The sequence below is a fragment of the Schistocerca serialis genome, chromosome 4, assembly GCF_023864345.2.
Source record: "Schistocerca serialis cubense isolate TAMUIC-IGC-003099 chromosome 4, iqSchSeri2.2, whole genome shotgun sequence".
Classification (NCBI taxonomy): domain Eukaryota; kingdom Metazoa; phylum Arthropoda; class Insecta; order Orthoptera; family Acrididae; genus Schistocerca; species Schistocerca serialis.
Window position 1 is genome coordinate 512,499,700 of NC_064641.1, and position 22,750 is coordinate 512,522,449.

Here is a 22,750-nt window from a genome sequence, read left to right on the forward strand (position 1 = left end):
AATAATTTAACGTCGTAGGAGAAAATGGAATCTTATGAGATTTGCACTTCTTGTATTTCTAATAGTTTTAACTAGTTTCTTAGTAATAACTTCTAATGATTTGTACTAGTGCCTGTGTTCGCCTATTTGTTTGTATGAAAGGTACGACTTACTATAAATTTTACGTAATTTTCTACTTTGGAAAACAAACGTTGCATACGACAATATAACTGGTCACGTCTCCGCACGGCGTGTGATAGAACCTATACGCTTACGCAGTCTGGAATTAGCGAGCTCACCTGTGCAGACTTGCAGCCACTACATTTGTCTACAGGTAATGCATAAGTCAGATTACAAGAGACTCTCTATGATGCCATGTGTCTTCAGGTTGTGTTTATTAACATCTGACAACGGTTTTAAAGCTTTGTATTCACTTTGTTCTCAATGGTATGCACTCTTTAAGAAGACTCTCTAATGTAACTTTGGCTGTTTTATACATAGTTTTTAATTTAATACGCTTGCGAGCTGTGAGTCCTTGTAACAAAAAAGAAAGTTTGTGTTACTATATTTTTTTAGAAAATAATCTGAAGATGGACACTGCTAAAAACAAGTTGTGGAAACATAAAAAGGTTCCAGTACATCAAGTAACTATTATTCCGCGGCCTACCAGCTGTTTTAAATTTTTTTATATTAAACTGATATTGTCTAGTAGACTGAAACTATACAGATGTCTATACTCTGATTTCTATCGTGCAAATTGTAGGGCTTTTCGGAGAAACAAACTAGTCCGAAATCGCGTGAATTGAGTTAGTGCTGCCATCGTACAGTGTGTATATAAATGCATCTGATCATGATATTGTGTGGGCTAAAAGAGCATTAGCCTCACATAAAACGAGGATTGTAATATGAGCGGATCTGGAAAAACACCATATGTCCAACGTGATTCGGGGAATAACAGCACTAGTCATGGACAACTGCTTCTACTGCCTGAAACAGCGGCGCATAGTGCTTGCTGCAGTACAATGGCAGGCCCTGAAACTAATCTTGTCAACGGAGACGTTGTGTTTTCCGTAAAGACGTCCTGCCCTTCAAGGTTACATTGCTAGAGCGTAAAATCATGAACGCAGATGTAGAATGCTGTTTTTTTATTCCAGCCAGCTCTGGCATCATGCTTTTGGTGTACGCTCCCTAGATGATGACCCACTTACTGTGTTTACTTATTATGAAGCCTACTGGAAAAAGGTAGCTAATGATGATGTTACAGCAACGCTATTTACCTACCTAAGACAACTGAATTACGATTCTGAACATATAGCTTTAATAAGCGATGGTGCATCTTGAGAGAACAAAAAACATGTAATGGAGTTTCTCTTGTATTTTCTAGTACATGCCTTGAAAATGCTTCGTACCACAAAGTACTTATTTTCAATGCTGGGACACATGTACCACCCAAATAATCAAGACTTTTCCCTTATAGAAAAACAAAAAAGAAAACTAAATGCAGCAGAAACTCCTAATGATTCAATGGAAGTAATACCAAGATCACGACAAAATCCATCACCATTTAACGCAATATAGCGGTTTCATTTATTTCAGACAATTTTAGTCCCATACTTTCTGAATCGTCACAAAACCTCCAATGAAAATTAAAACAGTGAGAATGTTCAAGATAGAGCAGAGGCGTCCAGCTGTAAAACTTAGGGATACATATTCAGGTCCATGGAGAACTGCCGTCATTCGTAATAGCGTTCCATTTTCACAGGAAATTAAACCAAAACCAGCGTACAGTGCAAGGTTACCAATACCACCAGCCAAGACTGCGGACCTGCAAAACGTGATACAATCTTTGAGCAAGCACGACAACAGAGCATGTTATAACAAACTCTGCATGGCACCTGAAGGCAACAATGAAGAAGCTGACTGTGACTGTGATAACAATATCAGTAGGTGTGATGAATGAGCAGTTGAAAGCAGCTGTTCTGCGAAAGCAAAATGCGTGTACTGCAGGTTCAGTTCGCCGAAATGGTATTAACGACTCCTTGATTCAGAGTGTGCAATGTAATTATGTCACACAGGGTTACAGACATATGAGAGCCAAAGAAACTGGTACACCTGTCTCATAAAGTTTAGGGCACCCACGAGCACGCAGAAGTGGCGCAACACGACGTGACATGGACTCGACAAATGTCTGAAGTAATGCTGGAGGGAATTGCTACCATGAGTCCTGCAGGGCTGTCCATAAATCCGTAAGAGTACGAGGGTGTGGAGACCTCTTCTGAACAGCACGTTGCAAGGCATACCGGAAATGCTCAATAACGTTCATGTCAGGGGAGTTTGGTGGCCAGCGGAAATCTTTAAACTCTGAAGAGTGTTACTGGGGCTGCTCTGTAGCGATTCTGGACAGGTGGGGTGTCTCATTGTCCTGCTGGAATTCCCCAAATCCGTCGGACTGCACAGTGGACATGAATGGATGCAGGTGATCAGGCAGGATGCTTACGTATGTGTCACCTATCAGAGTCGTATCCAGACATGTCAGTGGTCCCATATCACTCCAAATGCACACGCCCCACTCAGTTACAGAACCTCCACCAGCTTGAACAGTCCCCGGCGGATATGCAGGGTCCACGGATTCATGTCTCTCTCTCTGTACCCGTACTCTCCATCCCCTTGATACAATTTGAAACGAGACTCGTTCGCTCAGGCAACATGTTTCTAGTCATCAACAGTCCAATGTCGATGTTGACCTGCCCAGTCGAAGCGTAAAGCTTTGTGTCATGCAGTCATCAAGGCTACACGTAAGATGTTTTGTTGAATGGTTCGCACGCTGACACTTGCTGATGGCCCAGCATTGAAATCTGCAGCAGTTTGCAGAAGGGTTGCACTGCTGTCACTTTGAAAGTGGTCCCGTTCTTGCAGGACTTTTTTCCGGCCGTAGCGACGTCGGAGATTTGATGTTTTACCGGATTCCTGATATTCACGGTACACTCGTGAAATGGACGTACGGGAAAATTCTCATTTCATCGCTGTCTCGGAGATGCTGTGTCCCATCCCTCGTACGCCGACTGTAACAACACGTTCAAACTCACTTAAATCTTGATAACCTGCCACTGTAGCAGCAGCAACCAATCTAAAAACTGCGCCAGACTCTTGCTGTCTCAGATGGGCGTAGCCGACAGCAGCCGATGTTTATAGTATCTTTATTTTTCAAACGTAAATGATGTATGTTCATCGTGGTTTTTGTTCTCATGTGTGAAATACAACACTTTATTTATTCGCAAGTGCATATTACGTTTCTTCTGTGTAAATGTATCTCTACGCAATACCAAATTCCATATATATAGCTGCATTATGATGGTGGACAGTTTCGTCTCATTTCTCAAGAGCTTAATTTTTAGAGTAATGCTGTTTTTCCGAGAAGCCCATCAATTGTCTATAGACTACAAGGAGCGGCAGAGAAACGTGTTGAATCGTACGATATCTAAATGGAAACTTGTTAAATTACATTCACACTAAAGCACATAGTAATACATGGCGGCAAGTGCCACGCAACATAGAATATACTATGCTGAAACCAAACTGGTTTCTTCAGCGATTCGAATGTAGTAACAGAACACTTATATCTCAGAGCATTGTAGCATCACGTAAACCTAAAATTTTGTTAGAGATTTCGAAACTGTGACGGGGATGAATGCGACATTGGTATACGTCTCTACGGAATTCAGGAATGAAACTATTTTATGACTGGTTCAAAAAGGTTTCGTATAGTAAGGGAAACTGCTGACGAGTCGCCAAATTCAGGTCGATTGTAAACCAGCATGCTCATAAAGAACGTGGAAAAAATATCACTGATGATGACAAAAAATCGGTGACTATCTACGGTGACTGTCTATTAGATAAGATCAATTGAATTGATGGTTAGTGAGGACAGTGCTAATGCCATCATTCACAAAGATCTGCATAGTGGGAAAACGATGTTGAAGATTTTTATCGAAAAAGCGTAATGAAGAGTAGAAGGCAACAGGGATGAAAATGTCAGGAAATTTAATGGATAGGTGCGATTAATACCCATTTCTTCTGCAATCCTTCACCATAATGGCGTACAGGAGCAACTAGTTCGATCCCACTCGTTTTCGCAAACAGCAACGTGATCTACAGGGACCCATACAAAAAAATTTAGAAACGTCGGTATTTAAAGACAGGGATTTGTGTTCACTTCTTCAGTCAAAGTGCTATTAAGCTGTTAAATTTAGGGATTTAGACTCGCTAATGGTTTAATCTTTGCCAGCAAGAGAATCCATATTTTGGTGAGATTTTTCCACAGTTTATTTTGGTGTGGAGTATATTTAGTACACCCCAATATGATATAGCTTATATCTCGTCGTCTACTGGATGTTCGCTAAATGTAGAGAGTTTATCATTCTGGTCGTATGGAGATCCGCAGGGAAACATGCATATCCTAACCTTATTAGAATAACTGACGTCGTATGTCTCCTCGGAAGATTCTTCTGGCTGTACCACGATTTTCAGGTTATGGTGCGCTAGACTGAAGCGCATGTGAACCTATTTTTCCTGATGCGATATTTGTTACTGTTGTTCGTATTGTAGTTACTTCTTTTCTTGAAACGTGGAGAAGTCTGCATTTGGAAGCTATATAAATAACGATTCCTTTCCTTGGTGCTGCCTATTATCAGGCTATCTACAACTTCGTTTTGCCGAATACCTTTCTTCCAGGAGTGCTAGTTCTGAAAGGTCCGCAGGAGAGCTTCTGTGAAGTTTTGGAAGGTAGGAGACGAGGTACTGGCGGAATTAAAGCTGTGAGGACGGGGCGTGAGTCGTGCTCGGGTAGCTCAGTTGGCAGAGCACTTGCCCGTGAAAGGCAAAGGTCCCGAGTTCGAGTCTCGGTCCGGCACACAGTTTTAATCTGGCAGGAAATTTCATATCAGCGCACACTCCGCTGCACAGTGAAAATCTCATTCTGGAAACTGTTACCCTTGTAATAGCTGTGGATAGAGTTGCCTGTTTATGGAATTATAGCCCGAGGCTAATTTGTCTCCAAGATGGAATAAGGGGTTTAACCAATGTTCACTGTACTCTACTTTACTTTCCACAAAATGCAAATTTACGGTCGAGAAAAGGCATACGACAGGTGGAGGCTTGTTGGGCTATTATCGAGTGTTGTGAGACTTTATACAGCGGTCCAAATTGCTCTGTGACTCGAGTTGAACGGCTTATAAAAACATTCTGCATTACCAAGCGTAAGATTGGGCGACCTAGTTATGACTCAATGGAAATCGAAACATGGTGCTGAAAATATTTTGCGTGTGTCCACTGCTAATCTCAGCAGTTAAAACATGCTTGTAATAGTAGCCATTATTGAATAAACTGTTTCCTTTCACTCTACAGTGTTGGGACTGTTTCTGCTACAATGAGTTAGAAATCAGTTCCAAGTTCTTGGTGGACGCTTACGAGGAGACGTTGTTGTGAAAAAATGAAAAAAAAGCTTATTATTCTCAGTGAGCGTAGGCACTCATTTCGAAAAATTTTTAGCATTAAAATTATACCAATGATAAAACATCTTAGTATCAATAATAATAGTAATAACTAGTCACGGTGGTCCTCGGTTAAAGACTTAGGCTACCAATAAAAACGTCCAAGCTCAATCCAAGAAACTTGTTAGATTTGGAATAAAAATAATTAAGTATCACGGCAGAAAACTTTGGATGTAAATTCTACGAACGACCTTGTCAAAAGAGACACGAGAAGGAGATAGCAGACAGGTGTTCACGGCAACGTCTTGCCCTTCGTTTAACGTTGAATGTAAACTTAAATGCTAGGAAGGGTTTTCTGAAGATATTTGTATGGAGTGTAGACTTGTCCGGAATTGTTACATGGACGATCAGCGGGTCACACAAAAAGAGCTTAGAAACTTCTTAAATGTAGTGCTACTGACATGTTAGATGGTTAGATCGAATAACTATGAAAAGATATTGACTTTAAATGGAGAAAAAGGAATTCGTGGCACAATTTCGATAAAAGAAAGGATCGGTTGATAGAACACGTACTAAGGCACCAAGGAGTCGTCAATTTGGTAATGGAAAGAAATTCCGGGGGGAAGGAGGGGGGGGGGGGGGGGGGTAAAAATTGTGGAGGAAGAACGAGGTTTGAAGACAGTAACCAGGTTCAAACGGATGTATATTGCTATAGTTACTCAAAGATGAAGAAGCTTACATAGGATAGACTAGCGTGAAAAGCTGCATCAAGGCATTCTGCGAACATACTGATACATTTTGTGTTTTAAATTTAAATGCTGTACAGAAATTATGTGCTTTTAAAACGTTGTTGACAAATCGCGGGGTGCGAGATTATATAATCTGTGGAAGATCGGCATGCGGGGCCTGTCCTGATCGGACAGTCATGATGATCATTCTGTATGAAAGTGGTCAGAGTTGATCAGTCTCTGAAACGACAGGTTGGAACTTGACCTTTTATTTAATTTGGTTTTGGCTGTAGGACTTATATTTACTTAACAGTATTTCACTACGTTTACTTCTCTTAATTTAGGGCGCTTCACAACTTTGTATTTACACGCCTATTGCGTGAATTGAGTTTAGAGATTTTGCATGTGATCGGTGGTTTCAAACTGCAAGTAAATTCAATTCTGGAATTCACAGCATGAGTGTCAACCGTCTTTTAAACTTCTAATCGATACCGTTGACTCTTTTGTTTACTTAGTAAAGATCTCATACTATTAAATTTCAGACTGAATAAATCCACGTCACATTTTTTATCAAAAGCAATTATTAAATTTCACACACAGTATCTGAAAAGTTTTCTTGTTGCCAACTAGTTCAGTACTGTTTGGTGTAAGAGTATGCGATCCGTCCCTGAGATCGAACTTGAGCCGCGTATGATCATATATTTGGCCAATTCCATGTACAGGTTGGCAGGAGAATTCCTTACGACGGTTTCTCCTTTATTGTTTTAACGATCCGAGCAGGCGAAACTTACACACTCCAAAAGAATGTTTCAAATCATTGCAGGAAGCGGCAATCGAACTATTATTTAAGTTAATGTGTAGAATCTGTGAGACTGGAGAAATACCCTCGGACTTTTTGAAGAATATCATGCCCACGATCATGGAGATGGCAAGGACAGATAAATGCGAGAACTTCCGTAAAACTAGATTTATAGCTTGTAATATTTCTTTGTCTAAAGGACTAGGAGTGGAAACGATGGTGCAATGTGGTGTACAGTAAACAGGGTACTGTTGTGACTATGTGTAATGTCCTGATATGTCGAACTACGAAAAGGATGAGGGCGCCGATACGGCTTTTGTCTTGCTGCGTTGTCTTCATGAGCAGAAGGGACGATACAGCACTTTAGCATTCGTTGCCAGTCAGTAAACGGCTTGTTGGATGCTATGAAACCGCGAGAATTCGTATGAATAACAGGGAAACAACAAAGAAATCTAGAAACTGCAAAACGTTGAGCTTGATAAAGGGTAACTAATCTATAACAACCATTTTTAATGATAATTTAGCTTCTCAGACAAGCTGCGGAAGGTGAGTAATTAGAGTACGTACGTGGAAGAAACACAAGCAAGAGTTACCAGCACTGAAGAAGCTTCAAGTAAGGAGTTAAATTTATGTAAAAAAACTCATACTAAAAACCAACTGTGTGCAGCAGCTGTTGTTTACTGTGGTTAAGTTCACGTTACTTATCGAGTGACACGCTCCATTTAGTACGGTCGTTTAAAATAATGTTTAACAAATAAAAATTAGTGGATTTTCAGTTCTAAGTTAGTATTAACACTGTAAAAAGGTAAACACTCTGGGCACTTGCAGTAAATACATTACTATCTAAGATTACTAAGATTGTTTCAGTGTAACGTTGACCTGGTATTTTCTACAGCGCCAGTTAGCATTTATCGACGTTGCTGAAGGCACATTTTGCACAGACTGCTTTAAGGACATTTACTTGACGACAGTCAGCTGGAATTTTAAAAAATGGGAGCCAAATTGCTTGAAGTGTTCAACTGAATATTTTCGTAAAGTCTATGAGTGTGTTTTATCAGCTTGGGCAGACGTATTAGCTATAGGCGACCGCCGACAACCCCAGAGGCAAGTAGTAACAAACTAAATAATAGTAACCGTGGTATATCGACGTGGAAGAAATGCTGGAGAATTTATTGACTGATCAAAGCAGTCTTGGGGAGAGCATACTTACAAGCTGTGACGAGCTCTGCAATCCGCGGAGAACAGGAGAGGCGTGGATGGAACAGTGTGAGCCAAGATTAATGCGGTCGAAACTAACTACCCCAACAAGGAGCACGGCAAATTCATGCGTTCAAGACTATAATAATTTACAGAAGAATGGAAAATGTGATTGAGGACCTGTTATGACGTTCAGTTGGCCTTCAGGAAAGGTGAAGGTACCACAGAGGCAGTTCTGACGTTACACTTGACTGTGGAGGGAAGACTTACGAAAGAGCACATTTTCCGACTGCACAAGATGTTCGAAATGCTCAGAAAAATATCCATACACTTTAGGGAAAAATGGGAAATGTACGTGGGGCGTTCAATAAGTAATGCAACATTCTTTTCTCGGCCAATTTAGGTTGTTGTGGAACATCGTGGAGTATTAGTCCCTATATTTCCATGAAGTTCCGATAGATGGCAGCGTTATAGACAGCTTTCAAAATGGCGTCTATAACGGAGGTGCGTTCCAAGGAGAAGGCTGTTACTGAGTTTCATTTAGTGGAAAACCAGAGCATCACAGATATTCGTAGGAGCTTGCAGAATGTCTGCGCAGTGGCAGTGAACAAAAGGAAGGTGAGTCGTTGGGCGAGGCGTCTGTCACCATCGCAACAAGGTCGCGCAAATCTATCCGATCTCTCATGTGCCGGCTGGCCCCACACAGCTGTGATCCTGCAACGTTGGAACGTGCGGACACTCTCATTCGAGGTTATCGATGGATCACAATCAAATACCTCGCTGCACAACTGGGCGCCTCTATTGGCAGTGGAGACACACTCGTCCAACAGTTGGGATACTCAAAGGCGTGTGCCAGCTAGGTTCCCCGCAGCCTAACAGAAAACCATAAAGAGCAATGAAGGGCCGACCATCTCTGCCGAGTTGCTTGCACCTTACGAGGCTGATCGTGACAATGTTTTTTCGGACATTGTCACAGGCGATGAAATATGGATTTGTCACTTCGAACAGTAATCAATACGGCAATCCATGGAGTGGCCCCACATCACTTCTCCGCCGAAGAAAATGATTAAAGCAGCAACCTCAGTGCGTCGTAAACTCAAGGTGACGGACTTCTGGGAAGAGGTTATCTTGTTCGATGTCCTCCCTCATGGTGCAACGAACAACTGTGAAGTGTATTGTGCTACCCTCAGGAAATTGAAAAAACGACTCCAGCGTGTTCGTCGCCACAAGAATACAAGCGAACTTCTCTTTCTCCTTGACAACGCAAGGCCTCAAGACAGAAACTCACAGAACTTCATTGGACTACCATTCCTCATCCACCTTACAGTCAGGATCTCACACCTTCCTCCTACCATCCATTTGGCCCAATGAAGGACGTACTCGGCAGGAAGCAGTACGTGGATGATGAGGAGGTTATGGATGCAGCAGACGTTGACTCCAGCGACGACCAGTGGAGTGGTACCAGGCGTGCATATAGGCCCTTCCAGTAAGCTGGAGTAAGGTCTTCGCGCTCAACAGAGATTATGTTGAAAAATAGGTTTTAGTAGCCAAAAGAGTGGCAATACGTAATATGGTGTACAGGAATCCTGAATAAAACCAACCTGCTTTCAGAAAAAAGTGTGTTGCATTACATATTGAATGCCCTTATTACATCATTTGTAAGGAAGAGGAGGGAGCAGTAGTACTAGAAAGCCAAGAGAGGAATATTAGTACTCGGATTAAGAGTACGTGCGGCAATGATGAGAACTTTCTTTTCTACTCTTTAGCCTGTAAATCGAATCAGCTACGAAGGAAATAACAGAACTAAAATTGTTTAAATAAAAGAATTAAAATTCAAGATGAGCCGGTGTGGCCGAGCGATTCTAGGCGCTTCAGTCTGGAGCCGCGGGACCGCTACGGTGGCAGGCTCGAATCCTACCTCGGGCCTGGATGTGTGTGATGTCCTTAGGTTAGTTAGGTTTAAGTATTTCTAAGTTCCAGGGGACTGATGACCTCAGATGTTAAGTCCCATAGTGTTCAGAGCCATTTGAACCATTTTTGAATTCAAGGTGAAAGGGTGTCAATGGTAAGATTCTCTTATGACGTAGCGGTCTTCAGTGAAAGTGAGGAAGATTTGCTGGGCATGATGAAGGCAATGAACAATCTCGTTAGTATAAAGTACAAACAGTGAGTGAACCAAAGAAAGACACAAGTAATGAGAGGTAAGGATACTAGCGGGAAACATCAAAATTGGTGATCACATAGAAGATGAGGGAAAGGAAATCTATTGGAATTAAACTAACACACGATGGACGAAGTCTTGAGGTCATAAGAAGCTGTCTAACACTAGGAAAGACGAAATTTCTCGTTAAATGAAATGTAGTAATACCAAAAGTAGGTCTTATTTAGAGGAAGAAGTTTCTGAGAATTTACATTTGGAGTAGAGCGTTATTTGAATTTGTGGACTTCGGGAGATCCGAAGAAGAAGGGAATCGTAGCGTTTGACATGTGGCGCCGCAGAAGGATGCTGAAAATTAAGGGAACTGAGAAGATAAGAAATGAAGAGATTCTTTGTGCTGTGGCCGAGCGGTTCTAGGCGCTTCAGTCCAGAACCACGTAGCTGCTGCGATCGCAGGTTCGAATCCTGCCTCGGGCATGGATGTGTGTGATGTCCTTAGGTTAGTTAGGTTTAAGTATTTCTAAGTCTAGGGGACTGATGACCTCAGATGTCAAGTCCCATAGAGCTTAGAACCTTTTGAACCATTTGAGGTTCTTCGCAGAGAAGAAATGAGAAGGTTCTCTGCAGACTGAGAAGTTGAGAAATGAGGTTTCCGCAGAATCGGAGAAGGGAAGAAATATGCTAAATCACCAACTTGAAGAAGGGGAAGGGTGGTTGAGGAAGTTTGGTGTAGATGATATTGGCACTAGAGAGGGAGTCTCTGTTGGTTACATGAAACAAGTCAGAAGACTAACGACGAAAAGATGGTCTTAAACTGAGTACTTTGAGGTAAGGAAATAATGGCCAGAAAATAAATTTTTAGCTGATTATCGACACAAACAACTTACACCTTACAGTAACATCAGAAGGTCTCAGGAACTGTCTAAAGTGAATACCATCAGCTGCAAAGCGTGTATTACAACGTGCTGTGATAACAGAACAGTTCTCTGGGTTCAAAATCATTTGGTACCATTGCTGGTACTTGTGGTTTATAATGTATTTGCTGCTCCATCAATCATTTCTACCCTGTGTTTTCCGAAGTGTTCATTTCATGAGCGCGTTGGTGGGTGCTGATTGATAAGTTTTCTCCCATATAATGCAAAATCGTCTCTGAAATTACATTGCGAGAACAATTCTTCGTCGAGAAACTGGGCGGCCTGAACGGCTATTCTTTTCCTAAGTTTCTACCCATACTGACAAATTTCTTGCGACTACGATGTTGCCTTCTGCGAAGCGATTCACTGTACATTCGTCCAGCTTTCAGGAAACTACATAGCACTGGACCAGGTACTAAATGTACCTGTAAAAGTTCCTGTAACGAGTAACATTCACGTCTGTCAGTCAGGAACCGGATTGGAATACTTGTGCGTACTTTCGCGGAGAAATATTTCAGTGAAACCTGGGGCGCTTCCTGGGAAGCCAACTAATAGGGAATAAAAGACGTAAGAGAAAGAAAAAAGAACTGTTTGGGACATTCATTGAGAAGGGAGTGTTTGCTAGTAGATGCTTTGGAGGGATTGGTTTGTGGGAGAAGACTGAGAGGAAGAAGGAGATACAAGATGACAGACGACATAAAGGGAAGAGGAAATTACGCAGACCTGAAGAGGATGGCAGAAGACCGGACAGCCTGGAGAACAGCCAAGTGAAAACCTGCCTTTAGGCAGAACACTGATGATGATGATGATGTGTTTGTACCATTTAACTTGTGCCATTCTCTATGTTTTTCTGACTTCCGGGGGTATCCGGATGATCTACAGCCGCACACGGTCCGGAGAAACGAGGTTCCACTGTATGACGCTACAGATTTGAGATGCTCACTATAGTGTGGTACTACTACTAACAGCGAGCTCAGGAAGGAAACCCAGAGCGTTGGCTGATGTGGCTAGCAGAAGAGATAAACATGTCAAGGCAGTATACGACTTTCGGCTGATGTTGGATTTCTTAGAGTCACTATCAACTTTAGCCCGGAGGAAAATATAGTGTAAGTTGGCAATGGCGTATCTATATACGGGCTTGAGCGTAAATACAGATGTTAGCCAAGCTTGCCGGTTGCTTTATTCAATATGGACGTGAGCAGCTCCTGTGCAATGTCCTAAATATTTTGCAACGGCCTGTAGTACTCCGAACTGTGTTTGTGAAATTATGTGTGCATTATGTCGGAGCCAAGTGACTTCGAATGTGGGCAAGTACTTGGTGCTCGTGTTGTGTGTGCTTCCTTAAGCAAAGTAGCCAAAGTGCTCGGTGTTTCAACAGGTACCATACCGAAGATTTACAGAGCTTACAGGCAAAGCGGAAAATGTCTGCTGAACGATCGAGACGGACGGTTATCGAAGAGGATTGTGACGAAAAGTAAGAGGAAGACAGTTGTAAAGGTAGCCACAGAACGGAACGTCGCACTCGCGAACCCTGCTCCATAAGCAGGAACTTGCAAGCGAGTCGTATTTCCAAAACCACACATCAGTGACGCAAATGCTCGTAACGGGGTAACGTAGTACCTAAGCTATATATCTTGCGCTGTGATGTAATGCAACGCAAGAATGTCAATTGATAGAATGAGCCTCGTTTCACATTGTTTTCAACGTGTGGCCGAGTTTACTTTCCAAGAATGAAACGAGGCGGGCACTCACTGGTGACTTGGGCACTCATATCGTGGAATTCCTAAGACCCATAGTTATTCTGCAAGGTATCATTATAGCCAAAGATAATGTCACCATTCAGGCTTTTCAAGTGCATTGCATGGTGCAATGTTTGTTACCGAATGGTGATACTATGTTCGAAGACGGCAGGGTCACTGTTCACAAAGCTAGCATCGTCCAAGACTAGTTTTGCGATCACGAGGATGAATCATCGCATCTCCTCTGGCCATCAAGGTCACCAGAGTTCTGTATTGTTGAGCCTTGGTGGTCTGGTCTGGAGAGAAGGGTATGCGGTCGCTGTTCACTTTCATCGTCGTTATCTGGCTTTGTCACTGTTTTGCAGTAAGAGTGGTATAATATTGCCTTGAAAACCATGCAGGACCTGTATTTATCCATTCCGAGACTACTGGAAGCTGTTTTGAATGCCAACGGTTTTCCTACGTCGTATAAGGCGTAGTAATGTGTGGTGTCGGGCAACGGCCTTGCCGCTATGGAACACCGGTTCCCGTCAGATTACCGAAGTTGATGCGCTGTCGGGCTGGGTTAGCACTTGGATGGGTGACCATTCAGTCTGCCGAGCGCTGTTGGCAAGCGGAGTGCACTCAGCCCTTGTGAGGCAAACTGGGGAGCTGCGTGACTGAGAAATAGCGGCTCTGGTCTCGTAAACTGACATATGGCCGGGAGATCGGTGTGCTGGCCACAAGCCTCTCCACATTTGCATCCAGTGACGCCTATGGGCTGAGGATGACACGGCGGCCGGTAGGTACCCTTGGGCCTTCGTGGCCTGTTCGGACGGAGTTTAGTTTAGTTTAATGTGATGTGTTCTTAGTTTTTCCGTGTTTTTTGTCCGCCCTCATATTTGGAAGTGCGACTTGCCATTTCCCTAACTCACATTTCCCTGCGACATAGCTTACTTGATTCTTCAGCTATCGCAGCGCTCTCTGTGGGCAAAAATGTTTCGAACTGTGGAATATGTAAGCGTACTGTAGTATCGCTGTCCGCCTCAAAACCGATGATAGCGTGGATGTTGTTATTGAGTCGTCCATGAGTCTCAGTTTTGGGTGCCACGAGTATCTCCAGGTGTGTGACCTACAAAAAATGGCGACTGTTGCATTGTCTAAAACGGCTAAAACCTTCAGGTTGAAAGTTATGTGTTTTATGCCAGTTTCCATCAGCGAAAATATTAGTAGAATATTGTAACAAGTGCTCCTTCCCCGTGTCGTCGAGGTAACAATCAGCCACGCACCGGCAGTACGGAATCAACAAATGTCGATTAGATCATCATTCAGTGTACATTCTGAGAGTGAACTACAAACGGTGTGTAATTAAAATTCACGCCTGGAGACACTTCCATTAGTATAACGTATTACGACGTCAACAGCTAGTCGTGTCGCGAAACTGTTTCGCAATCGCTTGTGAAAGGAACTGATACCATCGTTAGAAAGAACTAACGTTTATTACAAGAAACTGTGCCGACTATCAAAAGCATAGCTGAATATCGGAACAGTGACTTTAAAATAATCGAGGTGCTAATTAACAAACCGCGTGAGTGATTTGCATTGCAAGTAGTCCTCTGTGGGTGAAGTGTTATCCCAGTTTATTAATATTGTCTATCAAAACTGTTATGAACAGTGCAGTTCATATTTACGTGTTTACTGGTGGAATATATGTGGATCTTTACCAGACATTTATGATCCACATTGCCTGCTTGGTACCTCAACCTGCTGTTAATTAAATACAGTAATCACAGGACTCGACCGTAGCTGGTGGCTGCAGCAAAGAGAAAATGAGCGCCCAGGGAGACAGGTACGTGCGACCTAGGCAGACGGTCGTTAAATATACCGATCCACGAGCCTGCACGTTTAGCTGTGAGTGAGTGACTCCAGTACTAATGAGATATTGTGATCCACTACTCGTTTTGTACTCCTCCCCCCCCCTCCCATAACACTATTTGTTTATGGTTCATCTATATTTTTTATAATTTTTTGCTTTAAAATTTTCGCATATTGGTTCTATATTTTCTGTACATGTAAAGTAAAGTGTACTACACTCGAGACTGAAGTAATGTATGTAAAATACTATGTAAATGGTTCATTATGTTAAATAATTTCCCGATGACATTTGTTGATGTAAATTTGCAATTGTAAGAAATGATCACTCTTAGGAATAATGTGAGAAATAGGTGTTATTTAAAAATGGCTGTGAGCACTATGGGACTTAACTTCTAAGTTCATCAGTCCCCTAGAACTTAGAACTACTTAAACCTAACTAACCTAAGGACATCACACACATCCATGCCCGAGGCAGGATTCCAACCTGCGACCGTAGCGGTCGCGCGGTTCCAGACTGTAGCGCCTAGAACCGCTCGGCCACCCCGGCCGGCGTTATTTAAAAGCTAGTGTGCTTTTGGTTGCAACGAAAGAGGCACTGATGAGTGGAAAAGGTGGCAAGGGCGAATTGGCGCACTATCTAGAGCAAGCGCTTGAAGTAAGTCACACAGTTTGTAGGCAGCAGTGATTGAAGTAACACCTTTGTGGAGCAGGAGAAGCTTTGCCTGAAAATTTGCAAAAAAATGCCTCGGATGAAGACTGCAAAAGGCTCACGGCATAGCTGCGAGTTGTTGGGCTACTGTATGTAAAACTGAACGACGTCAAGAAGAGAAATTGAGCCCATACTGCAAGATACTTGCAGGCCGTACTATAGGAGTGGAGCCGCTATAATAGTTCGCCACTCTAGCCTACAGCCACGAGATATTTTTTTTTGTATTCTACTTTTGTACAGCGTGAACCTTTAACTTAAACTGTGAATAATCAATCTTGAACTTTAAAGAAACTGGTTACCCTGTTATTTCATCTTAATCAAACACCTATGTAGGGTTCCTTCCTGGTGTTTGATTAATCCGAGTATCGTGTTTCACAGACTTATGAAGCGCCAAGTTAACATAAAGAGGCTCCATTTAAATTGTTTTTGTGTAACTAATGAGAAAGTTTTCTTAACTACAGCAAAGTGTTATAGTAAAAGTATGCTTACATAAAATTCAATCAGAGTGAAGCAAAGTTACTAGAAACTACTAAATGGATATACAGAGTTAGTTCAAAGAGTAATAGGTTTTGAAAGTAAATTCCAGTAAGAAAGAGGTTTTCTTGAAGTGAAATGTTCAGTATAAAAAGTGTGTGCTTTAGTATCTAAGTATTTTAGTATTTAAGTTTGTTGATTCTGGTAAGTGTTGTTTCTAAAGGTCCCCCACTTGCCGAAATTTTTAGCTTCCTTGAAGTTATCTACTGGGCTTTTTCTCTTTTTAGAAAACGGTAATATATAAGGGTGTAGTCCATTGTTTACGTGGAGTAATATTTATTTGAAGAAGCAACTCAAACAATAGCAAGAAAGTAGGCAAAATTAATACTTCTGCTGTTCCATTGCTTGGATAGGCTTACGACCGTTAGTACATATTTTAAGCTACTAAATTACTTGGAACTAAGATGTCCTAGCTCCAATATAATACTATTTATACTGCGTTTCTATCTTACCACTGGGTAAGATCTTAGGAAAGGAATTGAATAGGCTACTTATCCATCAGACACGACACGTGGTCAAATCCTGTAAAAGGGTAACACTATTTATTAGCTTTTTCTACGCGTATTAACAGGACTATCCTCGCATAGTGTACTCTATTTGAAAACTAAACTAAATGTAGTAAGAGAGTTATACGTGGCAACATAGAGACAGGGTTTTTGGTTATTTAGGTAAAACCATACTAAATTACAATAGTAGTTATACCCCTCCCCCAGGACAGCTCCAATTCACATGGCAGTATTACACAGGCAGATTGATTCACGTTCTAAACGTCAACGCTTGCTTTTTGTTCAATTATGGATGTGACGAAAGGACATCTGACATTTTTGATAGTCACTCGTCCGTTGGATGGTAACATTAAACTCATCCAATCCCTTGCTGCTAGTCTGGAGGAGGAAGTCGTGGGTCGGCTGTGTGTGAACTGAGCTTCACATTCTGCTTTCATTGTCTTTCAACGAAACAAAACATTTCATTCCTCGAACACTCTTCACACTCATTCGCACTGAAGAGGTACACTCATGGCGCATTACTCACTCTCCACAAAGAGGAAAAGTGAAAATTCTTTTCAATCAGACAGCTGAAGTATTCTTTGGGGAGTTTCAGTCAACAATGCTACACCGCTTTTTATCTATTTATTTATTTACAAGTTGTAATTGTTCCAGTTTCATACATAGAATATGTTGGTCCTGTGTTACACGTTGCGTTTGGAGTAGATATTCGCGTAAGGTAGCAGCGGCACATTTTCTTCCCAGAAGTCCATGCGTTCCGCATCCTTGTCATGCGAAATTGTGAAGGTGGCCTGCATGAGCATATAGCTGCGAGTGGAGTTGTTGTAGGGTTCCCAGACCACGGGATCAGCTTCTGGAGTAGGATTTCTGTAAGAAAACATGAATTTTTTGAGATCAGTACCGTTGATAAAGCAGGCAGATGGACTGGAAATCGATAGCCATAATCTGTGATTTAAGATCAAGCCTCGTGGCTTCGGTAGCAGTTAAATTTAGAAACTAATAAACACACACGTTCGGATATAGAAATATTTATTTTTCGCCTTTTAAATGCTAGCAGCTGATGAATATACGTGCAGTTGACGTCCCTATCTCCTCCATCACTGTGTATACATCCAAATATATCCGCCTTGAGTTTTTTCGCCAACATCCTCTACCACTGATACATTATTTAACTGATTTTCATCGCCAATTGCAGTCTCGTGGTTAGGCGAAAATGAAAGAACGACTATTGTACAACTGTATCATACAGGAAGAATTTTATTCGTGTATTCCAGCGTAAAGTAGATATTTCATAGTTTACTGCTGGACGCAGGCTGTGGCTGCCGGATTTTGAGAGTTTGATCCGTAATATTTACTGACGATATGTATTATTAATTTTCGTATTTGAAAGAAACCTCTTCACTGGCAGATCATTTCGAGAGAAAATCTGCTTTCTCAGTATGATACCACAGATGTTTATGTGAAAAGACTAAACAACTTCAAAACAAATTCTAGAGTGGTTTCAGAACTTCGTTCTTTATTTCTAGTATTCATTACCACCCCGAAGACGAACCTGAAGAGTATATTTTGAGTAACTGCTTTAATGCATGAATACAATCTGTGCTCATCATATAATGTTCTACAAGTAAATCCATAGGAGAGATTAATCCTTTAGAGATTTCTGAGGGAGACTGCACGCAATTATTAAGTTCTAAAACATAAATCATTGATAAAATGAGACGTTATTTCTTGTATTTTTTGGTTGTTTCCTTTGTGACAGAAGCATACCATCCTTCTTAATTCTTCGTTTTGACTGATCAAACATAAATAGCAAAATCTACGCTTCGTCAAACAGTTCTGTGTTGTGTGCCGAACAAGAATATATGTAAGGATTATTGTGCCTCCTTCGTGGTTAAGCTTGTATGACAGGCAAACAAATGATTACAGATTCAAACATAGTCGATGATTTATACAAGAGAAACACTTTCACAAATGGAGCAGGTCAATAACGAGTTGGTCCGCCTCTGCCCCTTATGCAAGCAGTTATTCGGCTTGGCATTGATTGATAGAACTGTTGGATGTGGTCCTAAGGGATATCGTGCCAAACTCCGTCCAATAGGCGCGTTTAACCACAAAATCTATAGCTGGTTGGAGGGCCCTTTTCATAATGCTCCAAACGCTGTCGATTTGGTGAGAGATCTGGCAACCTTGCAGGCCAAGGCAGGGTTTGGAAAGCATGAAGACAAGCTGTAGAAACTCTCGCCGTATGCGGCTGAAACGTAAACCGAGAATCACTTGCCATGAAGGGCAACAAAACGGGGCGTAGAATATCGTCGACGTACTGCTGTGCTGTAGGGGTGCTGCGGATGACAACCATAGGAGTCCCGCAACGAAAAGAAGTGACATTCCAGACCACCACTTCTGGTTTTTGGGACATATGGAGAACGACAGTCAGGTTGGTATCCCTCCAATGTCTGGGGCATCTCCAGACACGCCTTCGGCCTGGAATCTCATTGGAGCAAGGCTGACTTCAGTGATGATCTCTCTTCGAATTGTGCCCCGATGACCAGTGAAGATCTGTCTGGAGACGCCCCAGACAGCGGTGGATACCAACCTGTCTGTCGCCCCCCATACGGCCCAACAACGAGAACACCCTAACAACAGAGCGGTACGTCTACGACATTCCACCACCCCCTCCGCTTTACCGCCTTTCGTGGTAAGTCATCATGGGCCTACATTTCAACACAATGATATCCGCCCGCAAGCGACTAGAGTTATTACTGTTTGTCTTCGTGCTTGCCAAAACCTGCCTTGGCCAACAAGTTCGCTGAATCTCTCCCAAATTGCGAACATTTGGAGAATTATGGACAGGGCCCTCCAACAAGCTTGAGATTTTGAAGCTCTAACGCGCCATTTGATTAGAATTTGGCATGATACCCCGCAAGAGGTCATTAAACAATTCTATCAATCTATACAAGGTCAAATAACTGCTTCCATAAGGGCCAGAGACGGACCAATGCGTTATGCTCAATTTGTGAAGCTCTTTCTCCTGAAAAAATTACCCAATTTTTCTGGAATTGTAATCACTTGTTCGTCCGTACGTGTACATCACAGCTACCAACTTCCCTTCCTTTCGCGTAAGTCCTTTGTGGTGCAACGTTTTTTTTTTTTTTTCTGACATGTGAGTGTGTTTTGTGTATCGACGACGATGCCTGACAAATATGTGACCATTTCACAAATAAAAGTTACTTACCCATACTTGACGAAGTTAGTATAGTAGCGTAGTAAATTTCTGCGCACTTTGTCTTCGTCAGAGTTGGGATCCAAGTTGTACACCGTATCCTTCCTTACGAAAAGGAAAGGCAAATCACTGGAGTGCGGGGCACCTGCAACAGCATAAGAATTATATTCCTTCCAGATATAAAGTGAGTACTAGAAATACATGTTTAAAATACGCTCATTGGCTTCGGATACCAGTGATGCTTGTAAAATATATTTGTTCAAACTGAGGTGGATATAAATAGTAAAAAGTTTAGCAGTGATTAACATCGTCTTTTTATCAGGCTGCAGGTTTAAAGCTGTTCCTAGGCCCACACGGATTCGAAAACAAGGTATCAGTGCGGAATCAACACCAATTCTGCATCTATACGGGTTTTTAAAAAGAGCATTCCATGGTTTGAGAGGTGGCAGTATGGACCAAATGGTTGTATTGCTAAATCTAGCTTCCCATTCATCTTTTCTAGGCCTTCTACGCTTATTGGAAGTAGGGAAATGAGATCACATAAACAAGCATTCTGCAAAATAGATTCCATTGAGTTCAATACTTTGTTTTCTATCTTAAGGCACGCTGTCCAAACACTGCAACCTACAATGGCAGTTTTCTTCCACCTCATGAGAAATTAATTTAATCTTTTTATTACGTAAGATAAGGGCCGTGCTCTTTTCTTCGTTAGTTGCTGACCTCCTTCCGTGCTTTCACTAAAGGCATTATTCAATGGCTCACTTTCTGTATTCAATAGTGTCACAAAAATGCAGAAACGTAAGTGTAATATATAATTTACAGTCAAAAGTATCCTTTCGGAGGCCGTACAGTCCAGAATCGGTATGCCAGTCAGACAAAATCGCCGTAAGCGTAGAGGTAATCATCCCACCGAGGCGCCGGCTTGAATATGCCCCTCTGGTAAAGTCCCCTCTCCTTGAACTGCCTGTTGCACGTCCTCGTCCGACAGGAATCTTCGAAACTTTAAGGTCTGTTTTAAGGGACCGAAGGCGAGATAATTGCATGGGGAGAGATTAACACTAAATGCGGGTGCTGGAGCGTCTCCCATTTGAGTTAGCCTAACTCCAGATTGGCCAGCGTCTTGTGTCAAATCGCTACCAGCACAATACTTGGCACACCATTTCACGAAGCTGGTTTTCGACAGACATGCTGCCCCATAAATATTCTTCAGTCTCCTATGGGTGTCTGTCTGCCAGTTTTCGTCCTTCGGCAGCCAAGATAAGAATAAAAAAATATGCTGGTCCCGTTTGAACGAATTGGCTAATAACTTCACGTTTCCACATTTATCGCACGCACGTCGGAAAGACACGAAAGCCACACTAATCCCTTGCCTGTACGTAGTGCTTTTATACCAGTATCGGAGTCGCGCTTCTTTGTATATAAGTTGCAGCAACGTCCTCAGACACAAACTTTTTGATCGCCCCTTATATAAAGACCTGCACACAAAAGCTTATAGTGCCAACAACGCGCAGTATGACAATAATAGCTATTTGTCAGGACTGACAGCCTAAATCATTACTTATTTTAAAGACCAGCACTTAATGGACTAAGACTTTTTCCCTTCGTTTCATATGGACTGAGCTCGTTCTTCCCCTGTACAACTTCTTTTCAAAGCATATTTGCAGTATGAATTAACATTTTTCCACACTTATTATACACTCCTGGAAATGGAAAAAAGAACACATTGACACCGGTGTGTCAGACCCACCATACTTGCTCCGGACACTGCGAGAGGGCTGTACAAGCAATGATCACACGCACGGCACAGCGGACACACCAGGAACCGCGGTGTTGGCCGTCGAATGGCGCTAGCTGCGCAGCATTTGTGCACCGCCGCCGTCAGTGTCGGCCAGTTTGCTGTGGCATACGGAGCTCCATCGCAGTCTTTAACACTGGTAGCATGCCGCGACAGCGTGGACGTGAACCGTATGTGCAGTTGACGGACTTTGAGCGAGGGCGTATAGTGGGCATGCGGGAGGCCGGGTGGACGTACCGCCGAATTGCTCAACACGTGGGGCGTGGGGTCTCCACAGTACATCGATGTTGTCGCCAGTGGTCGGCGGAAGGTGCACGTGCCCGTCGACCTGGGACCGGACCGCAGCGACGCACGGATGCACGCCAAGACCGTAGGATCCTACGCAGTGCCGTAGGGGACCGCACCGCCACTTCCCGGCAAATTAGGGACACTGTTGCTCCTGGGGTATCGGCGAGGACCATTCGCAACCGTCTCCATGAAGCTGGGCTACGGTCCCGCACACCGTTAGGCCGTCTTCCGCTCACGCCCCAACATCGTGCAGCCCGCCTCCAGTGGTGTCGCGACAGGCGTGAATGGAGGGACGAATGGAGACGTGTCGTCTTCAGCGATGAGAGTCGCTTCTGCCTTGGTGCCAATGATGGTCGTATGCGTGTTTGGCGCCGTGCAGGTGAGCGCCACAATCAGGACTGCATACGACCGAGGCACACAGGGCCAACACCCGGCATCATGGTGTGGGGAGCGATCTCCTACACTGGCCGTACACCACTGGTGATCGTCGAGGGGACACTGAATAGTGCACGGTACATCCAAACCGTCATCGAACCCATCGTTCTACCATTCCTAGACCGACAAGGGAACTTGCTGTTCCAACAGGACAATGCACGTCCGCATGTATCCCGTGCCACCCAACGTGCTCTAGAAGATGTAAGTCAACTACCCTGGCCAGCAAGATCTCCGGATCTGTCCCCCATTGAGCATGTTTGGGACTGGATGAAGCGTCGTCTCACGCGGTCTGCACGTCCAGCACGAACGCTGGTCCAACTGAGGCGCCAGGTGGAAATGGCATGGCAAGCCGTTCCACAGGACTACATCCAGCATCTCTACGATCGTCTCCATGGGAGAATAGCAG

At 42.9% G+C, this 22,750-nt stretch overlaps 1 protein-coding gene across 1 annotated transcript in view; it reads right to left on the bottom strand.

Annotated features, from left to right (window-relative positions):
- Nucleotides 1–17,289: 17,289 nt before the first annotated feature.
- Nucleotides 17,290–22,750, bottom strand: part of LOC126475235 (pyrethroid hydrolase Ces2a-like) — a 61,475-nt gene continuing 56,014 nt past the window's right edge. The window contains exons 8-9 of the mRNA XM_050102913.1: nt 19,839–19,971; nt 17,290–17,473 (exon numbers count right to left, since the gene is read on the bottom strand). Coding sequence (XP_049958870.1) covers nt 17,290–17,473; nt 19,839–19,971 — 317 coding nt within the window. The remainder of the gene's footprint in view (nt 17,474–19,838; nt 19,972–22,750) is intronic.